This window comes from Antechinus flavipes, chromosome 3 (assembly GCF_016432865.1).
Source record: "Antechinus flavipes isolate AdamAnt ecotype Samford, QLD, Australia chromosome 3, AdamAnt_v2, whole genome shotgun sequence".
In the NCBI taxonomy this organism is placed as follows: Eukaryota; Metazoa; Chordata; class Mammalia; order Dasyuromorphia; family Dasyuridae; genus Antechinus; species Antechinus flavipes.
The window spans coordinates 153,956,294-153,979,911 of NC_067400.1; the positions used below are offsets into that span (position 1 = coordinate 153,956,294).

Consider the following 23,618-nt stretch of genomic DNA (forward strand, 5'->3'; position numbering starts at 1 on the left):
GTTTGGCAAAAGAAATTCTCAGAAGTCCATCTGTTTGCATGTGCAAAATATTCCTTGGGGTTGAATCTTTCCAAATACTTTTAAATTATTGTTAGATCCTTGCCTGGGATGAGATAGGGAATATAAGGTTGTTGAGCCAATTATTAGTGTACAGAAACTATCAAAAAGGAATAGAATTAAGATTTTAAAGAAATTTGAAACTCTGAAATACAGGTACTCTAAGAATAATAAAGATATGATTTATTAATTTTATCTCTATTCTTTTCCTGTATTTGGAATGTACTCAAGCCAATAATCAAGTTGTTTTGGGAGGATAGTGCCACTTTGAGGCCAATTTGGGGATCTCTCTGACCTAATAGTTACTCTTTTTTTCCCCCCTTCCTTGGAGAAAATGTATTTGAAGAGACTGTTTAATTTATTTCTCATTAGATACCACTGCATGTTCAATCTTGCCCTTTCTCTTTTCCTTTTTTTGTATTTCCCAAATTACTTTAAGGTAGCAGTTCTCAAACTTTCTGGTTTCACGGCCTCTTTATACTCTTAAAGATTATTGCGTCTCTTCCAAAGAATCTTTACTAATGTGGATGATATCTGTTAATACTTGTTGTTTTAGAAATTAAAACATTTTAATATTATAAAAATAGTATTGATCTAGCAGCCCTCTTACAAGTCATTGGATTTTACTTGGAGAACTGTTGCCTTAAGGAAAACATGTCCCATGCTTGTTTTATTCTTTCTTATTTATTTGTGGATCAAAAAAAGAAAAGTTATGTCTCTTAATTGCAAGAGCAGTGGTAATGGTGATACTTTGTTTATATCAGGCAATAGAAAAGCTGCGAGTTTTGAAGTAAAATTAGACTTGATAAAACAGCCTTTCTTATCAATCCATGAGATTACCCTTGAAGACGCCTTCAAGATCTGTCACTATTTTGCTGTTTATTTTTCACTAAGCAGCAGCATTCCAAGTAAATAAAAGAGAAGTTTCTTATTCAAATATTTATATTTGAAAAATTATATATATGTGTATATATACATATATATATAATATAAAAAATAATTTATTTTGTTTGATCCTTAAATTTCAAAGGACTATTTCTTACTATTTTATTTCACTGCATTTTTTAGGTTGTGACCTAGCTCAGAATTCTAAGAAACTAAGCAAAACTAAATTATAATATTGCTTCTATGAGAGAATGTTTTTTGAGTTCCAGACAATTTATATACTTTACTTCATTGAGCAGGTAGTGAAAATTGAAGAATATTGGATCTGGTTCCTTTTTCTGCTGTTTACTGCTGATTTGACTTTGGATAAGTCATTTAACCTTTGGTCCTATACTTCCTCAAGTTTAAAATGGGGAAATGGGATTAAATTACTTCCAAAGTTCCTTCCACATCTGCATCAGATATCCTGTAATTCTAAATTAGGTACCAATTTAGTAATAGATTTATTAACATTTTATTTCCATTTTCTTCATGTATTTTTGCTCATCTCTTATTGCTTGGAGATTATCCTTCTAAATTTACCTGTGGCTAGTAGACAATTAAAATGTAAAAGTTGTTGGCTTGCTTGTCCCTGGATCAAGTAAAGCCAAAGAGGCAGCAGAATGCATTGGAAAGAACACTAGACTTCCGAGTCTATAGATGTTGGTTCCAGTCCTGAGTGAGTCACTTTCTAGTCCTACAACATTGTCAAGTTAACGTTTTTTGAATCTCATGAAAGAGAGATAGTAACATTTTCACTGTCTATCTACCTTATAAAGCTGTTGTAAAATTCAAATGTCATCTTGTAAACTAAACTTAATAATACTTTGCATTACTTACACATTGGGGTTGAAAAGTTGAAATGAGGGAGACAATATTCATAACACGAAATGTTATTGTTATCAGTAAGTATTCCACCACTTATCCTGTTTTCCTTTGTCCTCTTCTTCTTCCTCTAGCTTGGGGAAAAGGTAGGAGGAAAACAGATGGCAGAATGTGGCCATGAGAGGCAGCTGAGCAGGAGTAAAGGAATAAGAGCTAACTTTTTTTCTTCTCCATTCATTAACAAGCAGCCTTTTCTTTTAGGAAATAAAAATGAATAAGCTGGGATTATCATAGCTGTTCAGTGTTTCATTTTACATCTAAATTTCATAAGTATATATACTATATATATAGTATAATTGAATGTAGCTGAAATTATGAATATAAATTCAAATTTTGTTAGGGGTATTTCTGATGCCAATATCCTATTTATTACTTTAGATTTGCTGTTGACACAAAATGAGATATTTGAAGATCTTTCAACAGTTAACAAAAAGAGGTTTACTTAGTCCTAATATAGCAAGAGATACTATGATACTTGGATTTTCGTAGACACAACTTTCTTCACCTTCAAACATGTGTCTGGCCAATAGGACTGGGTGTAGTTATTTGTGTCTTTAAAAATCCACTAAGCCTGAAAGGTATAGATCCCATATGGTTGGGTCTTTTATGCCTTTCAATGAACAGGAAGCCGTATCAGTGCAACCAGTGGCCACCTAGAAACTATGTCCAGGGAGGTACAGCATGAGCCTTTTTTTTGAAAGAGAAGGGAAGGATCAAATCTTGGATTTTTCATTTTTATGAAAATCTACTGTAAGCCATATTAATTGTATCACACAACCTTTCAGTCACTGTCAAATCAGGTTTAGATTTATGTTTTCTATCTCACAAGTAAAATATGCTGAGAGCTTGATTTAAGACAACAATCTAATACTTTTAAACATCTCGGAATTACTGAAGTAAGAGATATATTATTGTGACATTTTTCATGTAGTACAAGCTGTCCAGTTCTGTGGGGGTTTTTGTTTGTTTTTTCCTTTAGGACTACTTTTATAATTCTGAAGGATCATAATATATTCCTGTATTAATTATCTAGAGGAAGTTGAATGCAGTAATGGAGTTGTCCACCAGGTGGTGTGTTTTGTGGGCTCTTGACTTTGTGGTTTTCTTCATTTTGCTATTGCATATGTTTGGAATATTCTTCTTAAAAGGCTACAGTGTTCACATTGCATCCCTTTGAGATGCTTAGTCTTAAGATAGAGTTCTTCCTCCATTGCCAACTCTACGGCTTTCAAAGCAATTTGGTTCTGCCATTGCTAATCAGATCCCAACTTAATTTAGGGGAGGAATATGATATTTTTAAGAAAATGAAAATATGAGTTCATAAATCCACATTTAATCTCTTTGAGCTCCCCTTTCTCAGTCCATGGGCCTCTATATTCAGAACTTTAAATACTTTGCATATCGTGATTATGTAATTAATAATATAAAACAAAAGGAAATAGATCAAGTGCTTCTTACATGGCTTCTAGCCATCTGCAAACCTTTTTCCACTTACCCTCCACTAAGCCTAAATCAGTTAGTCATTCTTTCCATATACCTGCTTGTAATTCATGGAAGAAATTAGGGAAGGTGTATAGTCACTTCCAATTTCAACATTATAGACTTTAAAGAAAGGAAAGTTGGCCAACTGGTAAGAAGAGTTTATCTTTCTCCTTTCTGCCTCCCCTGTTTACTGGAATTTAGAACAGCTGACAATTTTAGCAATTTGAGATCCTTTTTCACCTGCTGTCTTCTTTGCTCTAGGAAGAGGATCTCTCCCCTCAATGGTGATCTTTTGTTCTGTAGGTAACAGTGTGCTTTCAGCTTCAGGATTGCACTGTTTGTGTTGTTAGCATTTTGAAGTAGGCCTAGACACTGACCACTTGCACCTTTTGCATTAATGGCTTCCTGGAAGCCACAATCCATAGTTAGTAGATGGAGAAAGATGAAATCACATTTGAATATTACAGTATATGGATCATGTCTCCTCAAATACATCTTGCTAAATGTCCTCAGAAAACATTTGAAGATACACAATTTCTGCTATCCAGTCTTTCTCCTAAAATAGGTTTGGGTGAAAATTGCTTTTGGTGCTATATTTTTAATTCTTCTTTGTGAATTCATTGTTAGATTCTTTGTATATAGAGATAAAAAAGCATTCTGCAGAAATGATTTTCATATGACTTTGCCCAAAACTCCTGTTCTACTCTCTAAGTTAGATACCTTTTTAGTAAATTGAGATAAAACTTTAGAGTGCATATTTCAAGGAAAAATAAGGTATTATTTTAAAATGTCTATTTTGAATATTTAGTAGCTCACCTCTGTCAGAAAAAGAAAGGCTTCTTCATCATTAATTCTTTTGAAACCCATTTGATAATTGAATTTATCAGAGACCTTAAATCCTTAAAAACTTTATTTTTTCTCCCTATATTGTTGTTCTTGAATTAATTGGTTTTTGCTTACTTTACTCTGCATTTGTTCATATAAGTTTTCCCACATTTCTCCAAAATTATCTCTTTCATCAATTTTTACAGCACAGTATTCAATGGTGGAAAGGCTGGATAAATAATGATTTGTGAATAGAATGTAACACTGTACTGTAATAACAGTATTTTTACTGGGCAAATTTAAAATTGTGTTTTTTAGGGTGGTGATGTTTTGTTTTTTTCCCCATGCTTTTAAAAAATTTTACACAGATTGTACATTAGCCTGAGCTTATGTATAATGTACAGTTTGTCTTTGGTTCAATCTTGGATCAATTTTTTTCACTCTTTTTTGATAATATTTATTGTTTTTTGTTACTTAGTGGAAGATATGCTTTAATATGTGGTTTTTACAAAATTACATAAAAGTCATAGCAACAATAAAAATTTTTTAAGTGTTCTTTGAAATTTCTATTCAAAAATGAAATGCTTAGTTTCACTATGTGCCTTTTGAATTTGTGGTCATTTGAGGTCAGGATGGTGTTCCCAGGGAAGTTCTCTCTGTGTTATTGCTCCTTTTTCCCCCTTCATTCTTAACTTGATGTTGTATTTCTCCTTTGCTATTCTGTATGGTCTTTACTTCTAAATTTTTTCCTGAATATGTATAATTTTTATCAATCTTGTTCTCCCCCAACTCTTCTCCCTTTCAAAAAATTATTTTTAGTCTCTTTTGTTTTAATTACTTCTTATGTTGTTGTCTTTGTTTTCTTTCATCTTCTTTCTCCTTGTTTTGTTGTTATCCATTGTTACATAGTTTTTTCCTTTTCCTTTTGCTGTGTTTTAAAAGGTCCAGCTAAAAGTCAGTAATGTAAAAACATCAGAGGCTTTGGTTTTTTTTGGGGGGGTGGAGTGAGGTGGGGAGAACTTCCCGTCTGGGAAAACATTCTTACTCCAATCTGTACATCAACTTTTAACTTGATTTCATAGTCAAGAAATCTTCACAGTCAGGAATTTTCACATGCCTGTAGAGAGGGAAACAAGCAAATTAATTTAAGCAAATAAAAGTCTATTTAAGTTTTTCTATTTATGCAAAAAATATTGAATTTTACTTTTTTATCCACCTGGTTTACTTGAAATCACTAATTCTTAAACCTAGCACCATATGTAGTTCTATAATTCAAATCATTGCCTTTAAATTAATTAATGTGCATTTCCTCCTTGAAAAATATAGATCTTCTAGGTATTCTGTTAGGAACAACTGAGTATATATGTATATAGATAATTTCAGAAGAATTCCTCAAACTACTAAGCATATTTACTGTGTCTTAGACTATTTATTAGTTTTGTAACCGTTGAATAATTTTCTTTATTCTCTCAGAATAATTTACAAGCATGCTAGAGCAATTCTAGTCATGATATGATCTAAGAAATGTTTTAAAATAATGCATCTGGGGCAGCTTGTGGAATAGTGGATAGAGCACCAGCCCTTAAGTCAGGAAGACTTGAGTTCAAATTTGGTCTCAGACACTTACCACTTCCTAATTTTGTGACCTAGGGCATGTCACTTAACCCCATATGCCTCAGCAAAAAACACACACACACACACACACACACACACACACACACACACACACACACACAACAAAAAAAACCACACATTTGTGTTATTTTGGTTTTCTCTGCATATAATAAAATCCCAATTTCTTATTTAAGTGCTTACTATGTATAGCTTACAATATTAATAAAAATATAAATAATTGAATATAAAATATGAACATTTAAATGAACATAAAATAATTAGACATAATTCACATTTCTTAGGAGAATATAGACTAGTTAGGGGAAATAAAGTTTACATTTTTAAATGACTTAAAATATTTAACAATAAGATTGCCTTATGAAAGATTTATCATTTATGGTTTTTAATATTTTCAGAGAGCTCGCTCCTTAAATCTTGATTCTTTGTTTTGTTAAATTTAGGAGTATGCAGAACTGCTTGGGCTATCTTCTTTATATTAATCTAACTCTCATGATAGTATACTATATCGGATCAAGTACTAGATTTTGAGTCAGAAATCTAGATTTGAATCACATCTGTATTGCTTTATGATCCAGATAACTCTTTGTCTATGAACCTCAGTTTCATCTATTAAAAAAGGACAATAATATTTGCTTTACCCATGTTATCACAGATTTGTCATGAAGTCAGTGAGACTGCATGTATACATGCAGTATTATATGCAATGTGAATATATGCACATAGACAAATGGATAAGGTGAGGTTTTTTAAAGGATGGGGAAGAATGGGTAGGTTTTTGGAAAGTAAGGAATCATCCAATAAATAGAGAGAGATTAAATGTAAATACAAGAATGAGGATAATAGAAGGGGGAATTCATTGCAGAAAATGCAGTAAAATGGGGATCAGTTGTGCACAGAGAAGAGTTGACCTTGATAAGGAGAAGGGCTACCTCTTAATGAATTAGGGGTTTAGGAGATAGTGGAAGGAGGAGTTGTTCAAGTGACATGAGATGAGGAGAAGAGAGGAAGCTTTCAGGGAATGGCCCAATTTTTTAAAGTAAAATAAGAGGTTGGGGGTGGTGGGAGTCATGGAAGTTTAAAGATTTGGAAGACCCTCTGTAGAAAGTGGGATAGTGAACTAATTAGGCAGACATAAAAGGATTGCCTTGCAGTGATGAGGGCCTAGGTGAAGTTATATAATATAAAATTGTAGTGGACTCAACCTAGGTTCTCCATCTTTGTTCAGTAGCTGTATGTAGAAGCAAAGGCAATGGTTGGTGGCAATTATCTAAGAGTAAGGTTTCATAGGGAAGAAATTGAGAATATAATAAGCAGTCAAAGATCTCAAGACAAGATGCTAGTGTACAGTTAAAATGGGTTTTCCAAGGAGTCAAAAGATAGGGAATAGAGGAGAGTATAGTTAGTGAAAGGGATGATAGACTGGGAGAGAACTGAAGGGGGTTGATGAATGATCTTGCTGTCAAACTAGAATTATTTATCTCGCTATCAAACTATCATTGTTTATCTTTTGTGTTTTCTTACAGTATTTTTGTTACAACTTTTTTTGTATCTTAAGAACTTGTAATGCTATTTTTGACAGCACTGATTTATTGAAACTATTTTCTGAAAATTACAAATAATTTCTTTGTATTGATTCTGAATGTAAACACAAAAGTAAAAAGGCATTATCATTCAGATATCAAATCATGAATCTTATTTCATACTACTTGATATATATATAAAATAAATTCTGTCTTCTACTAATATGCCCTGAGTATAAGAAATACTAAGTTCCATCCACTTTTACTTAATTTTTTCCCTTGGTATCTTAAAAAATTTTTTGTGTATATATTTCACCTTCTAAATAATAAACTTCTTGAGGGCAGGTCATTTATTCCTTTTCCTCTTTTATCCTTTGTTTCTAGCCCCCAGGTCTTTCTATTTTCATTATGTGATATTAATAATGTCTCCTCATTAGCAGTTTACCTATACATTCTATCCTACAACAGATTCCAATTTAAGTTTTCCCAAATACTTTTTGGTCTATTCCATCAGGCTTCCAGATAAAATTTTAACATCTGAAGATAACATTCAGGGCCTTCCTATCAACTTATTGAGTCTGGTAACATAGAATTCTTGAAACAAGGATTTAATATGAAAAATTGTATATTTGACTATCTTTTGGGAATAGTCATTTTATTATGAATAAGAAAAGAAAATCTGCATTTCTACCCCCCCCCCCCCCGCTCAGTTTTTTTCCTTTGGTGTTATAAGCTGCTGGTTAACCAGTTTTTGGAACTTAGTTAATATAAAGTATGATCTCTATCAAACTAATTAATTCTGATAGTTTTCTCTTACAAGTTTTGATACCATTAGAGAAGTCTTTTTGCTTGTTATAAAATAGCTGGTATAAATATTTAAAATTTAAATATATTATAATGCAGTGATAGTTGGTTGTGGTTGTTGTTGTTTGTTAAAAAAAATTTTTTTTTTAAAATAAATCAGTTACTGTCTATTGAATTATTAGACATGTGGTCAGTTGTCATGTTCATACAACCAAATGATCAAAGTCTGAACTTCTGTTTAATTGTTCCCTGCTGTTAGGCTATCCCGTTATGATCAAGGCCTCAGCAGGTGGTGGTGGGAAAGGTATGCGAATTGCTTGGGATGATGAAGAGACCAGGTGAGATCCTGTCTAAAATATAGTCTTGATGAAAATTATAGTTACTAGAATGTTATTAAACTGACATCCTTAAAGTTATCAAAAGTAAAATGAAGAAATTAAATAACTGTGTTCTTTAAAAAATTCTTTTTGGTGGAAAAAAAAGTATTCAGAAATTTTTTTTCTTCTGTTTTTATAGCAATTGAGAGAATCTGTGATATTTGTAATAGAATTTTGCCCTTTTTTTGAACAACATAAAAGGATTTGTTTTCTATTCAAAAATATCTTTCTGAGGTTTTGTATCTTGGTGCTATGCTTTTAGAGATTATCTAGTTTAATGGCTTTGTTTTGCAGAGATGGAAAACTAAGGTCAGTAGAAGTCAAGTTATTTTACCATGACCTCATTGCTAGTTTTAGTGGTAAAGCCTAAGTACCCTGACTACAAGTCCACATTAGATTTGTACTTTGACCAAGCTATACTTATGTTAGATTTAAACCTTGGGGAGATCAATCAAGAAATGAAAGATCTTTGTATGGATAAAAATAATCTTTGCAAATTTTTTTGGCGTCAAAAAAGTGTGAATTAAGGAAATGCCTATTAATTGGGGAAAGACTGAAGAAATTGTGATGTGTCAATGGAATAGTATTGTCCTGTAGGAAATGTGGAAAAGATGATTTCAGAGAGACATGGAAAGACTCATATAAATTGATGTATTGTGAAATGAGCAGAACTTGAAAAATTTATAACAATATTATATGAAACAATTCTGAAAGACTTAATAACTATGATTTACTAAAATGATCAACAGTGATTATAGAGAACTGATAAAATAGAAATTTTTTACATCATAATAGAAGTATTTATATTCAGTATAAAAATATATATTTTTGGCTGTGTTGATTGTGGGAACGTGTTTTGATTAATGATGCTTATGTGATACAAAGGTTCTGTTATGTTTCCTGCCTTCTCTCCCTCTTCCTCCATTCTCCTTTTCCTTTTTCTATTATTCCTTCCTTTCTTCCCTCCTTTCTAGATGTCAGATAGTTGGGGGGAAAAACAAAAAGAAACTAAAAGCTACTTGTCAAGATGGATAAAGAAGACAAGATCACATTTTTGCAATTAAAGCAATCACTAATTGCTTTGGAAAGAGTATTTCAAAAAATCCCAGTTATAATTATAAAACTACAATTAGCAATATAATATGATAATTAAGAAAGCTATTCTGATCTTAGACTGCATTGAAAGGCATAGCTTGTAGGAATCATAAGGTGATATTTAGATTATATTCTGCTCAAGTCAGGCCTCATCTCAGGGTTGTATTCATTACTGGCTGCCATATTGTAGCAAGTATTTATTAAACTAGAGAGAGGTCAGTTGTGGGCACCTAAGTGGTAAAGGATCTCAAGTCATCCTCTATGAAAACTGATTGAAGGAATTTAGGATATTTAAGCTGAAAAATCAAGTTACATAGACATAAAGCAGTTTTTCTGGGAAGAGTTGAAAATGAATAGCACCTGGGGACATTCAGGAAGCATATGTTGGCTATGACTAAGGCAGCAATACTAGCACGTTGTTGATTTCTATTGGCAGAGAAGTTTCCCAACAGGAGAGAGAATATAGGGAGGATCACAGATCTAAATCACTTCACTATTTATGCCCCCTACTAAAAAAGAGAGAGAGAGAAAGACAGAGACAGAGACAGATTTAGACTTAATCAAATTACTATAGATGATCAGGAGCTTTAAAATATTGTAATATGATTGATACTCAATACCTTTAATACTTTGGCTCAAGCCGATTTTGTTTTTCAGCTGCAATATTAGACTTCTTTTAAGTGTTCTATATTGTAGTGAATTTTGTCACTTTTCTTGATTCATCTTAGACCTTGCTGACTGTGTGTCTTGGGTCAAATAATTTCTTTTGCCTCAAATATAGTTCTCATTTTTGCCAGTAGAAATTTTTTTTATCCTTCAAAGCATAACTTTGAAACTGTCTTCCCAAGAAAGGAATCAGTCTTTCAGAGAGAAATAATATTAAATAATATTTTTCTTAACTCTTCTTAACTCTCATACATTTTATGTCTCTTTTATGCATTTATCACATTCTGATTATTTATATTTTATATCTAATATTGTTAATGGTCTTTTTGAGCTTTTCAGTTGAGTATGTAAATTTTAATGTAATATTTTAAGTGTTTTTCTTGTAATAATGAAACATTTTAGTAATATTTTCAGTGTTTATAAAATATATAATTCTACTCTTTCCACTGCTTTTCACTGAGTAGCTTTTAAAAATGATTATTACTAAACTTTAAGGAGGAAAGTATGACTATTATATATTTAGCCTTAACATAATTTAATTTTGTATCACAAATGAATTTTGATTCTCTACAAAAATGTATAATTTTTTTCTAAAATAGTCTAATGATTAGAGAATTCTTTAAGTTCTATTAAAAATTTTCTTTTGAATTTGGTTTTGATCTTCTGGAACATTATAGAAAAATTCATAATTAAAAGGCTTACTTATAATTAATGGGTTTGTTTGTGTATGTACTAAAACCCAAGTTTTATCTCTTGTTTGTTTAACATCTTTTTTCCCCCCTCTTCTTTTCAAAGGGATGGTTTTAGATTTTCATCTCAAGAAGCTGCTTCCAGTTTTGGTGATGATAGGTTACTAATAGAAAAATTTATTGATAACCCCCGGCATATAGAAATCCAGGTTAGTACACCTTTCTAATAAATCTTGAAAGAATAATATTTCCTCTGCCCAAGACCTTCAATTATGGATTATATTTCAAGATATCTAAGTTTACTACTCTGGCTAATCTAATGCCTGAATTCCTGGAGGCAATTATACTAAGCTTTACTAATGGGGTTATGATTCTTATTAGGAAGTGATCTAGAAGAAGGGTTTCAGTTATACTGTAAATAAGGATTATGATTGGATTAAGGAGGGACTTAAGTTCTAAGTTAAATTTTATGACTCTGGACAAGTTCCTTTAATTCCCTGAGACTTTTTTCAAAATGATTTCATAGTACTTGTACTATTTACCTCACCAGAAGTATTATGTAGAAAGGAAACATTTTGGGTTTCTTATTAAAAGTTCTATGTATAAAGATTTGGGTGGTGATAGTCTGAATCTGTTTGGCAGATTGTGGTTTATTTCCATTATGGAATGTCTATAATTTTAGAGCATCAGTGTGTTCTGGCCTATATAGGGCTTGTGATTTGATAGAGCAATGGATAGATAGATCATGGAAGGCAGGAGTAACCCCCAGGATGCTTTGGAAGAAGAACTGAAAAAGAGAATGCTCATCAGATAAAGTATGGTAGGAAATAAAGGTAGGCTAATCACAGGAGACAATGTCAGGTATACAGCACCTTGAGATTTCAAAAGAAAATGGGGAGGGGCTGTATCACATTGGGTAAACTTCTTATAATGAACTTATGTGGAAACATGAACAAAAGTTACAGAATTGGCAGCCATGGAAGGGTTATGATCTGCATCACTGAAAGAACTTCTACATCTGTGAGATCACAAATCATTAGATATTTGAGTTTTCCGTTTCTCCTTAACTTCTACATCTGTTCACAAATATTTAAGTGCCCATTATGTGCTATACAAAAATAAAAATGAAATTCCTTCTTTGAAATTACCCTGTATGGTTTCTAATGATCTCATAGTTTCTAAAACTTATAACCTTTCCTCAAATCTTATTTTTCTTGAGTTTTGAGAATTTCTGCTCTCCTAGATAGTCTATCCTTTCTGGGTTTTCATGCCACTTCTGGTCTTTCTTTATTTTCCTCTTACCTGTCCAACCATTCTCAGTTCTCTTTTCTTGTACTTTATCTATAACTTATTCTCTAATTGATAGTGTCTTGGGAGGTCTTCTACGTCTCCTTTTCTCTGTACTCTCTTATTATCTCATTTGATAATCATGGCAACTCTCAAAAGTTGAAGTATCTCCATGTAGAAAATTCTCAAATCTCTACATATCCATCTCTAACTTCTGCTGAGCTAAAGCCATATTTTTCTAATTGCTTGTTATTCATCTTATTGTCTAAAGGTATCTCTGACTCAGCACATCAAAAACAAAACATTATCTTCTTCATAAAATTATTCCAACAAATTTTCTTGTTACTGTCCATGTACATCAGTATCCTTGGGTCATCCTTGAGTTTTCAATCTCATTTATCCCACATATCTCATCTGTTAACTGAATTTTGTCATTTCTGCTTGCATATTATCTCTAATGTGCTTCCCATTCTTTCTACTTTTATAGCCACATCTGTTAATTGAGGCCCTCATCACTTCTCTCCCTGATAATTTAGCTCTGTCTCTTTGCCTCTATCCTTTTCCTATCCTTCATTCAGATGCCACAGTGATTTTTGTAAAATATTCAATCCTCTTATTATCTCCAATATCAAATATAATGACTTTGTGGGGGGAACATTTAAAATTCTTTATAATCTGGACCCTTCCTTTCCAGGCATCTTTCACCTTACTTTTTTCTGTAACCTCTACAATTCAAACATTCTGGCCTATTTTAGTTTCATTTTGTTCTTTTTATCACTTCATAGAAATCTTTCCAGGTTTCTCTGAAATCATTTCCTTCATTGTATAGCATTTACATTTTACATAGCATGACTTCTTCAATCTTTTCCCCATTTATTGGGATTCTATATAATTCTTATTCTTTGCAGTCAAAGAGAGCTCTAAGTATTTTTGTGCATCTCTAGAGTTTGTTTTGCTTCTGACTCATTCTTCCTCAATTGCCTTCATTCTCCTTTTAATTCCTTGACCTTCCCAACAGCCCTGACATGCCTCTTTCCTTCATATTTCTCTTTTTTTGATTGAAACTTATTTCTGTTTTTAAGTGTATGCAAATTAATAAATTTTTATTAAGTGCCTGTAATATTCCAGACACTCAGACAAGAGCTAAGGATATAGATTAAAAAAAAAGAAAAAAGAAAAAGAAAGAATTCTTGCCTTCAAAAAAGGCATTAATAGTAGCTTACACTTTACTGGGGAAAGGAAATAATTAAAAGGAAGTTGAAAAGGGTGGGGGAAGAGAAGTAAGAAGAAGGTATCTAGAAAGATTTTATTCCAGCATGTTGAATCCTTTCTCAGTTCGTTCTTCCATAGCTCTTTTTTTTTCTCTCTTTTTTCCTCAAGTGTTCTCATTCCATATATAAAAGAGCAATTTCAAAATTTTATTTTAAAACTCTTTATTAATTCCAGGAATTTTATTCGACTTTGTGCCCAGATTGTGTTTTTCTTTGAAGATGTTTTAGAATCATTCTCTTCTGGGTTTGTGTCTTTTTTTTTTTTTTTCCCTGAGGCAGTTGGGGTTAAGTGACTTGCCCAGAGTCACACAACTAGGAAGTGTTAAGTATCTGAGACGAGATTTGAACTTAGATCCTCCTGAGGGCTGGTGCTCTATGCACCTAGCTGCTCCTGAGTTTGTGTCTTCTGCTTCCTTGTCAATATAATGGTTCTTGATGGTAGAATTTGCTTTTTATTTGCTCATTCTCCTTGTCTACTTTCTGACTTTGGACTTGATATTAGGGCTGAGCTCTTTTGCCTTTTTGGAGAGAAGGTGGTCCTGTTGCTTTCTTGGGGATTTACTATTGTGCTATTCCATGGTTTCAGGGATAGGCAGAGCTTTCAGTACTTACTGAGTGAGTGCTCTGATGTAGGACAAAGTCTGATTGCAGCTCTCTGAGCTCTACAAGTTCCTGAATTGGGGTCTGTGAATGAATAGACTATTTGCTGCACTCTGTTTCTTCTAGTCAGCTAAGAACTCTTTTAGTTCAGAGTATACAGAAGTATAGACTCACCTTTTTCTGGCAGTCCTACCCTGGTGATTTTTCTGCAGGTTATGCTAGATGCTAGAGCTGAGACCCTGCTCTGCTCCATTCCACTTGCGGAATTTCAGTCTTTCTCTCTTAGAACTAGAAAAATTCAATAGAAAATTAAATAAGAAAAATGTCAAAGAGATGAATAGACTCTATAGGGATGATAGAATGGAAAGAAGACAATGAGAACAGAAAAGAATATTCCTTTTTCTCTGCTATACATGGTTCCTTTACAAAAATTAATCATTTAATTGAGGTATGAACATTTTATAGTTAAATCCAGAAAACAGATATTAAATAGAATACCTTTTTAGATCATCATGCAAAATATATATATATATATTTAATAAGAGACTATGAAAAACACAAATTAAAAGTTAACTAAATATTAACTTAAAAAAATGAATGGATAAACTACAAGTCAAACAATATTAAAGAGAATATAACAAAACAACATATCAAAACCTATTGAATATAGCAGTAATCAGAGAAAATTTATGCCTCTATATGCTTGCATAAATAAGCTAAAGACCAAACTAATGAATTGAGTGTGCAATTAAAAAAAAAAAACCTAGGAAAAAAAGGTAAAACTCTCTAATACAAAAGTAAAAATCCTAAAAATTAAAGGTGAGATTAATAAAATTAAAGAAAAATATCAAATTAAATAAAACTAGAAACTGGTTTTATAAAAAAAGATAAGTCATTTAATGTGATTTACAAAAGGAGAAGAAAAATGAAATTTTTTTCATTTCAAAATTCAAATTTCAAAAATGAAAATAGTAATTATATATAATGAAGATGAAATCAAAGCAGTTATTGGAAGTTTATTTTACCCAGTTGGATACCAGTAAATTTAATACTTTAAGTGGAGTAGCCAAATATTTTTAAAAATACAAAACTGCCAAAGCTGATTAAGCAGACATATGAAAAATGATTAAATACACATATGAAAGTCTCTCTATTGCTCTATTGCCCAAAAAGTGATATCAACATTCTGAGGCTTTAGTATCTTGAGATAACCACCAGGTCCTTAGCAATGTCTTTGTACCTTTTAAGGAAAAGACCAATTAATTTGCAAAGAAAGAAAGGTTAGGATTTTGCTCCTAGAAGTCACCTTCTTTGACTGAAGGAACTATTTTTTTCTTCTATTTATCTGGACCTAGTTCTGTGCTTGACCCTTAAAGTTTTATTGAGTGAATTGAATATTATTTCATAAATCGTTTTATAGCTTTTCAGTGTTTTAGTACTTGTGGTTATAATATGTATCATTTTACCATGTTATAAGAAAACATTATTTTGTCTAAGGCTTATTTTTGTGTTTAAGATATTTTGCTAATATATATGTGCTTCTGCCTTTTATATATATAAAAAAATAATGGATTTATGGAAATATAAAGGTTACTTATTGTATTCAAAAATAAATGAAAAGTAGGAAATTAATTTTGTAGCTACTAAGTGCTTTAGTGTTTTAGAGGAGGCAAAGATCATTTCTGATTAGGGAAAGCTTTATCAGCATTTTGGATTTTTGCAGGGTGGTCTTGAAGATTAGATTTGTAGAAAGAAAAAGACCATTTGAATATTGATAGTGATTTTGAAAAGTCTATATCTAAGCAATTTAAAAATTTTAAATATAATTGAATTGGGGATTCTTTTGTTCTCTTTAACCAATATACCAATTAACTTACATAATAAACCAAACAAATCATTATTTCTATAGTACTCTTTGTATTCCAGTTTGGAAAAGAAATCTTTTTTTTTTTAAACTATAGGTCATGTTTCATCTTTCTGCTTTTCACTCATGACCATACAAGTGATACAAATGTTTTATATTTTTTTAATTTGTTTCTAATGTGATTGTATCTGTTTCTTTGGCGCCAATTAACCATCTTCATTCCCACAATTTTCTTTTTTTGCTTTTTGAGGGACTTGTCTCTTGCCAACTTTGCCTAGTCCTATCAAATGAATTATTGTTGATGTTCTTCATTTTTATATGTATTAGTAAATATCATAGATATTTAGGCCAAATTTAATATCTTATTTGTCACTTGATTCTAGACATATTTCATATAATTTTTTAAATTTACATTTAGTTCCAATACATTCAGCTGAGTTGAATGAGTTAAATTTTATAATTATTTAAAGCATGCAATTTTTAGACTTGAAAATAATCAGATTATAAGTATATTTTGTGGTACTAAGACCATTTTCCTCCTTTAAAGTCTTTTAAAATTTCTGGGGAAGATAGGAATTCTCTTTTGTGTATATGTTTTGTGTGTGAAAGCCTTCCATTTTTAAATATACAGAAATTTTTCCCAAAACTTTTTTCAGACTAAGACAGGAAAAATTAGCCTTTATTTTACAGGGATCTTTAATATTTGAGATCCTTGGTTTAAATCTTTCACCTGTAGACTCATTTGGAGGAATAAAATAGCAGGTCAGAAATACATGAACAAAACTAAGATATAAATGTAGTGATCAGCATTGGACCCATAATTTTTCTTTCTCTGAATCTCCAGAAAGATTTTTTAAGCACAATGGGATATATAAAAAGACTTTTCCTATGTATCCATTACTAATTGCTATCTAATTACTGGTTTCAAATCTGAGTTTTGCTGCTGTCTGACAGCAGGATTTCATAACCTCTGGGTGGTTTTCCTATTTTGGAACCAGTGTTCTGCCGTGTCAGAGTCCTTAAGCTCTTGTTAACTCGAATAATGGTTAGAGAATGCAATGTACTTGCTTTTCTTTGTCACCCCAGAATTTCAAAGTAGGTCTACTTTGAATAATAATGTTATTTTAGATGTTCAGGGTTTTAGTTTAGTAGGTTCTGCTGGTGGTTTTGTATTCTTGTTTCAAGCCTGATCTCAGATTTAATTGTTCATAGTTCTTATCTGACAAGAAGTCTCTAATGAACATGGCAGTTTCCTTAGCAGATGTTTTATATATTTTTCCCAATTGAAGATACAAATTCCCTATAATGTCTCCCCTGATTTTTGTATTGAGAGCTTGAGGCATTTTGACAGCTGCTTAATAATTTTTAGTAAAAATAATTTTAATTTGTAGTTTGACCTGCTGAGATATGGGATGTAGCAAATAATTTAGAACCTTTCTGGCTTAGGGTTTGACATCAAACAAGTTAAGCTTCAGCTATATCCTTTTCCCTCAAATTTTATTATTAACTGTGCAATGAATACTTGACTCTTTTTCTATATTTCAATTGGGAAAGTTAATATGGGTAGTTAATTGTTCAGGGTTTCTTAAAGTAGTTGCCCAAACATCTGTTTTTCTTTGTGATCCTATCTGGTTGTTACTGTAAATCTATAGTGATGATTCTTTTTATAAAATCTTGATTCATATTCATTGACAGCCGTGCTTGAAAATTCTTGAAATTTTGACTTGCTTTTCCACCACGTCTTCTTAAATAATTTTTAGTAGGAGGAAGAGGAGAATAGAGGAGGAAGTAGAAGACTATTAACTAGCATTTATATTGTACCTTAAGATTTGCAAAAATGACTTCTCTGTTAACTCATTTGATCTTCATAAGCACCCTGTAGGTGCTGTCATTATCTCTATCTACTATTAATCTCTTGATTAAGACTGAGAAAGTTACATAACTACTAATTATCTGAAGCCAAAATCAAATACAAATCTTGGAGAGAATGCTAATATTTTAAGAATATTAACCTCCTAATGATTACTTATATAATAAATTACTGTCACCAGTATACACTATCTTACTAAATCCTAGCAAAATCTTTTCAATTTTATCTCCTAGTCACTTAGTTGTCTGGTATAGTACACGTAAAGTGAACTGTGAAAGTTTTCTTAGTAAAACATTATGCATAAGAAAATTCTGATACATTAGAATTCTTAAGAGAATGATAAACAATAAATTTTTTGATTAAAATATTTTAAAAGTATTATGAAAAGTCATTATTATAATAATGATTATAATTTTAAGTGAAGATGAGGCAGAAAATAGATATTGGTTAAATAAATGTTTGTGGGGGAAAATATCATAGAATACCTTCAAAGAATTAAGAGCCTTCACAACATAAAGAATTTGCATGTCAGATCTGTCTTTGAAGTCATTTCTTTCCAAAAATTATATAGCCATAATAGTGATAAATACAGAAATTGTTGGCAAGGATTGTCAATCTAAACGATTATGTTTTATGCTAGAATTAGGTAGTTGTTAGTACTCCTAGGCAGAGTAGAAAGAGAATCAGGAAAGAAGGCAGAGTAATAGAAAGGTTCTTAAGGATTCTTTGAAAGTCAGAGTGGACAGATAGATAAATGTATAAAATCAAGTCAACTTAAGGAACAATTATCAATCACTTAATTTCTGTAAGACACTTTGTTAAAATGTTGGGGTTACACAGAACACATTGTGGTGATGGTGTGTGAGAAGTAGGAATAAAGGCTAAGAAGATTAAAAGTTAGAAGGTTTATTAGGGGATTTAAATGCCAGATGATTTCATAGGTGATTCTCCAGATTTTCTGAAGTTTTTTGAGTTTTGATGGAGAGAATGATATGGACAAGATTACTTTGATAGCTCAGTGCATAAATTAGAGTGAGAGGAGGCTGGACGCAGAAAGACTAACCAAAAGGTTATTGCAATAGTGTAGGCATTATTATATAGTCTAAAGCATAGGGTCTAAACCATAATGGTAGCAATATCAGAGGAGAGCATATGAGTAATCAAAAGTAGAACTGACAGGACTTGGCAGCCAATTGACAAGCTTGAGAGTTTCAGTGTCCAAAAGGATAATGGTATTCTTGACACACGTTAAGTCCTGAGGATACCAATACAAGTTAGTTTATCAAGGAGCTCACTTTCTAAAGGGGAGGAACTGCACCCCCTCCACATACATACACACACAGAAGCTGGTAGAGTGAAAAAAGTTGCAGCATAGGTAAAAAAGAATGGGTACTAACAGTAAGCAGTTTAGTAATTAGTAAGTCACTGATAACTTTTGAGAGATTTTAGTTATGTGATTAGAAATAGGTTGCGAGGGGTTGACAAGTGAATAGGCAACAAAAGTGTAGTGATGTTAATAGATTTTTTTTATTTTAAAATTTTAAAATTTATTTTAGGAATTTGTCTGTGAAAAGCTTTTGTTGAGGGCTCTGCCATTCTTCCTGTCACTTAGGACTTTGTCCTTAGCTCTTCACTTTCTTTCATTTCTCATATTCATTGAGTTACAGGTTTTAAAATTCCATCCTCAAATGACATTTGAATTTGTATTTTTCTATCCACTTAGACCATGGCAAATAATTTTAAGATCTTTAGTGCCTTTTGCCTGGACTGTTACAATAGTTGCTCTAAGGATAAAATACAAATTCTTCTGTTCAATACTTAAAGCCTTTCATAATCTAGGTTTCAGTCAGTCTTTCTAGCCCACTTATATATTACTACCTCTCATACACTATTTTACATAAACTAAGCCCATTGCTTTTTCTTTCTGTGAACATTTAATTTCTTTTCTCTGCAGAGTATTTCTATTCATGAAATGTTCTTTTTCTCACCTTTGCTTCTCAGAATCTATATCATCCCTCAAGTCTTAGTTCAAGTGCTACTTTCTTAAAGGGGCTTTTTCTTATTCTTCCATTTCTTCAAAATAATTAATTGTGGGCGGCAGCTAGATGGCACAGTGAATAGAGTACTTGTGGAGGTACTGTGTTCAAATCTAGCCTCATAGACTTAATAATTCCTAGCTGTGTGACTCTGGGCAAGTCACTTAACCCTAACTGCCCAAGCAAAAATAAATAAATGAAATGAAATGAAATAACTAATTGTTTTTAAAATATATATATTCAAAATCTATTCTCTAATCCACCTCATTGAATAAAAAAGAAAAATAAAATCTTTTTTAAAATTGTGAATTTAATCAAACAAATTAAATTTCTACATTCTTGACTTCCAAAAAGTAGATATGTAATTTTGTACCCTGAATCCATCTTCTCTTTGTAGGGTAGTAGGTAGCATTATTAGTCCTTTTAATTCACCATTACTTATTATATTTACCTAAGCTTATAGGTTTTTCAGAGTTTTGGTTTTGTAATGTTTTTGTTGTGTAAATTGTTCTGGTTCTACTTTCTTCACTCTGTATAAGTTCATATAAATCTTTACAGGATTTTTTGGTTTGCTTCTTTGTTTTTTAAACCAACTCTTTCATTATGTCTAATACACAATAGTATTCCATTACGTTCATGTGCTATAATTTCTTTCCCCTACCCCCAGTCCTTTGGTATCCTCCTGTCTTTGAGGAGTTTAGAAAATCAATTTCTTACAACATTCAAAACTGTATAATCTGAACAAATTTTTGATGTATTCATTTGGCTAGATTCACCTATTTCCTCATCTTAGGGTCTTTTTTATTTCCTTATATGGTAATTTGGGTACTTATATGTTAGAGTCTAAATATGGTAGTTCTTTTCTCATCAATGGTGAGAATGTATTAACAGAAATTATTGAAAGGCTATAGAATGAGGACTGATTATATATACGTGTGTGTGTGTGTGTGTGTGTGTGTGTGTGTTTGTTTTATTTTGTGGGTTGTTAGACTCGAGCATTTCATCTTTTATGTTATTTTTTGGGTGAGGATCTAAGGGAGGAAAGATTGGTTTAACGTAGAGAGTTCTGGATTCAGGAAGACCTAGTTTCAGGTTTCTTTCTTCTTGCTGGTTTAATATTTAGAAACAGCTTATTCAATCTCTCTGGATCTTAGTTTCCTTAAATGGCAATATCTTAAGGATTTCATTAAAGGAGGGTTTGTAGAGAAAGTGCCTTACAAATCTGAAAATAGAATATATTATAAATTTATGTAATTTGCATTGAAAAATATACAGTTAAAAGTTATTTGATTCTTTTAGGTTTTAGCTGATAAACATGGAAATGCTTTGTGGCTTAATGAAAGAGAATGTTCAATCCAGAGAAGAAATCAAAAGGTAGTAGAGGAGGCACCAAGGTAAGTTTTTATTGTTGATGGCTTTTGATAATTATTTTTAGGGAATTTTTTGTTTTTGCATGTTGTATATCATTTCTATAGGGTGAATTTTCTATTCTTTAAGAACAATAAGGAATTAGTGAATATAATAATAACTTCTTAAAATGTCCACTAATTTGCCCAAGTTGAAAGCTCATATAAAGTACTTTGACTAAGGCTGGGTGTCAGTATATGTATGAATGTAGCCACTCAATGTGTGCTTGAATAAATAGCATTCTACTTTGCTTATTCTTGATTTTCCAGGCATAACAGAAAATAATACAATATGCCAGAATGCATAGGATTCTGGGAAGAATATCTCTGTTGTGAGGACTGCTGATCACTTTTCCAGGGTTCAGATTCAGTTTCAGGGCTGCTTTCCATGTTTCAGGTCTCAGCCAATTCTCACCTGTGGCTCCAAGAAACTATAGCTTGGGCAACAGCCATTTTCTGGTAAACTATTTTGGCAGGTGGACTAAAACAGTGTGAGGAGAAATAACAGACCTCAGACCTTTCAGTAAGAGAAATGTCTGTCTCAAATATGTGAAAACTTCCTCCAGCAGAATGGGGGAACCAACTCTGAGGCCCAGTTCTTCCTCACTTAAACCTAATTTATATTTGAGTCAAAAGATATCACCCAAACTATTTTGCCTTTTTGCCTACCTTAAATTCCTATGGTAATGGGAAAGTGATGAAGCAGCAGATATGTATATATGGGAAACTGTAGCCAAAATTCTACACACAGAAACCCATGCCATAGGATTTTCTTCTTATGAGACTGAAGTATTGATGGGATAAGTAGTTCCATGGGTGTCTGAGCAGGCTTTTTTTGTTTTTTGTTAGTTTTTTATTTTCAGAACACATGCATTGTTTTCAATATTCTCCTCTGCAAAACCTTGTGTTTCAAATTTTTTTCTCCCATGTAACGGGAACAAACTGCAACCATTCCCAGTAAGATCAGGAGTGAAACAAGGTTGCCACTATCACCGTTACTATTTAATATTGTATTAGAAATGCTAGCTTTGGCAATAAGAGTTGAGAAAGAGATTAAAGGAATTAAAGTAGGCAATGAGGAAACCAAATTATCACTCTTTGCTGATGATATGATGGTATACTTAGAGAACCCCAAAGATTCTACTAAAACGTTATTAGAAGCAATCCACACCTTTAGCAAAGTTGCAGGATACAAAATAAACCCACATAAGTCATCAGCATTCTTATATATCACTAACAAAATCCAATAGAGTTACAAAGAGAAATTCCATTAAAAGTAACTACTGATTGTATAAAATATTTAGGAATCTCTCTGCCAAGGGAAAATCAGAAACTTTATGAGCAAAACTACAAAACACTTTCCACACAAATTAAGTCTGATCTAACCAACTGGAAAAATATTAAATGCTCTTGGATTGGGCGAGCAAATATAATAAAAATGACAATACTACCTAAACTAATCTATTTATTTAGCGCTATACCAATCAGACTCCCAAAAAACCATTTTGATGACCTAGAAAAAATAACAACAAAGTCATATGGAAAAACAAAAGGTCCAGAATTTCAAGGGAATTAATGAAAAAAAAAAATCAAATGAAGGTGGCCTAGTTGTACCAGATCTAAAATTATATTATAAAGCGGCGGTTACCAAAACCATTGGTATTGGCTAAGAAATAGACTAGTTGATCAATGGAATAAGTTAGGTTCAAAGGACAAAACAGCCAATAACTTTAATAATCTAGTGTTTGACAAATCCAAAGACCCCAGTTTTTGGAATTAAGAACTCATTATTTGACAAAAATTGCTGGGAAAATTGGAAATTAGTATGGCAGAAACTAGACATTGATCCACACTTAACACTGTACACCAAGATGAGGTAAAAATGGGTTCATGACCTAGGTATAAAGAATGAGATTATAAATAAATTGGAAGAGCATAGGATAGTTTACCTCTCAGACCTGTGGGAGAGGAAGGAATTTATGACCAAAGAAGAATTAGAGATCACTGTTGACCACAACATAGAAAATTTTGATTATATCAAATTGAAAAGTTTCTGTACAAACAAAACGAATGCAGACAAGATTAGAAGGGAAACAATAAACTGGGAAAACATTTTTACAGTCAAAGGTTCTGATAAAGGCCTCATTTCCAAAATATATAGAGAATTGACTCTAATTTATAAGAAATCAAGCCATTCTCCAATTGATAAATGGTCAAAGGATATGAACAGACAATTCTCAGACAAAGAAATTAAAACTGTTTATAGACATATGGAAATATGCTCCAAATCATTATTAACTGGAGAAATGCAAATTAAGACAACTC

The 23,618-nt window shown here is 31.9% G+C and overlaps 1 protein-coding gene across 1 annotated transcript in view; it reads left to right on the top strand.

Moving 5' to 3' along the window:
• Window positions 1-23,618, top strand: part of PCCA (propionyl-CoA carboxylase subunit alpha) — a 459,620-nt gene that overhangs the window by 176,237 nt on the left and 259,765 nt on the right. The window contains exons 9-11 of the mRNA XM_051984074.1: window positions 8,392-8,470; window positions 11,066-11,168; window positions 21,187-21,281. Coding sequence (XP_051840034.1) covers window positions 8,392-8,470; window positions 11,066-11,168; window positions 21,187-21,281 — 277 coding nt within the window. The remainder of the gene's footprint in view (window positions 1-8,391; window positions 8,471-11,065; window positions 11,169-21,186; window positions 21,282-23,618) is intronic.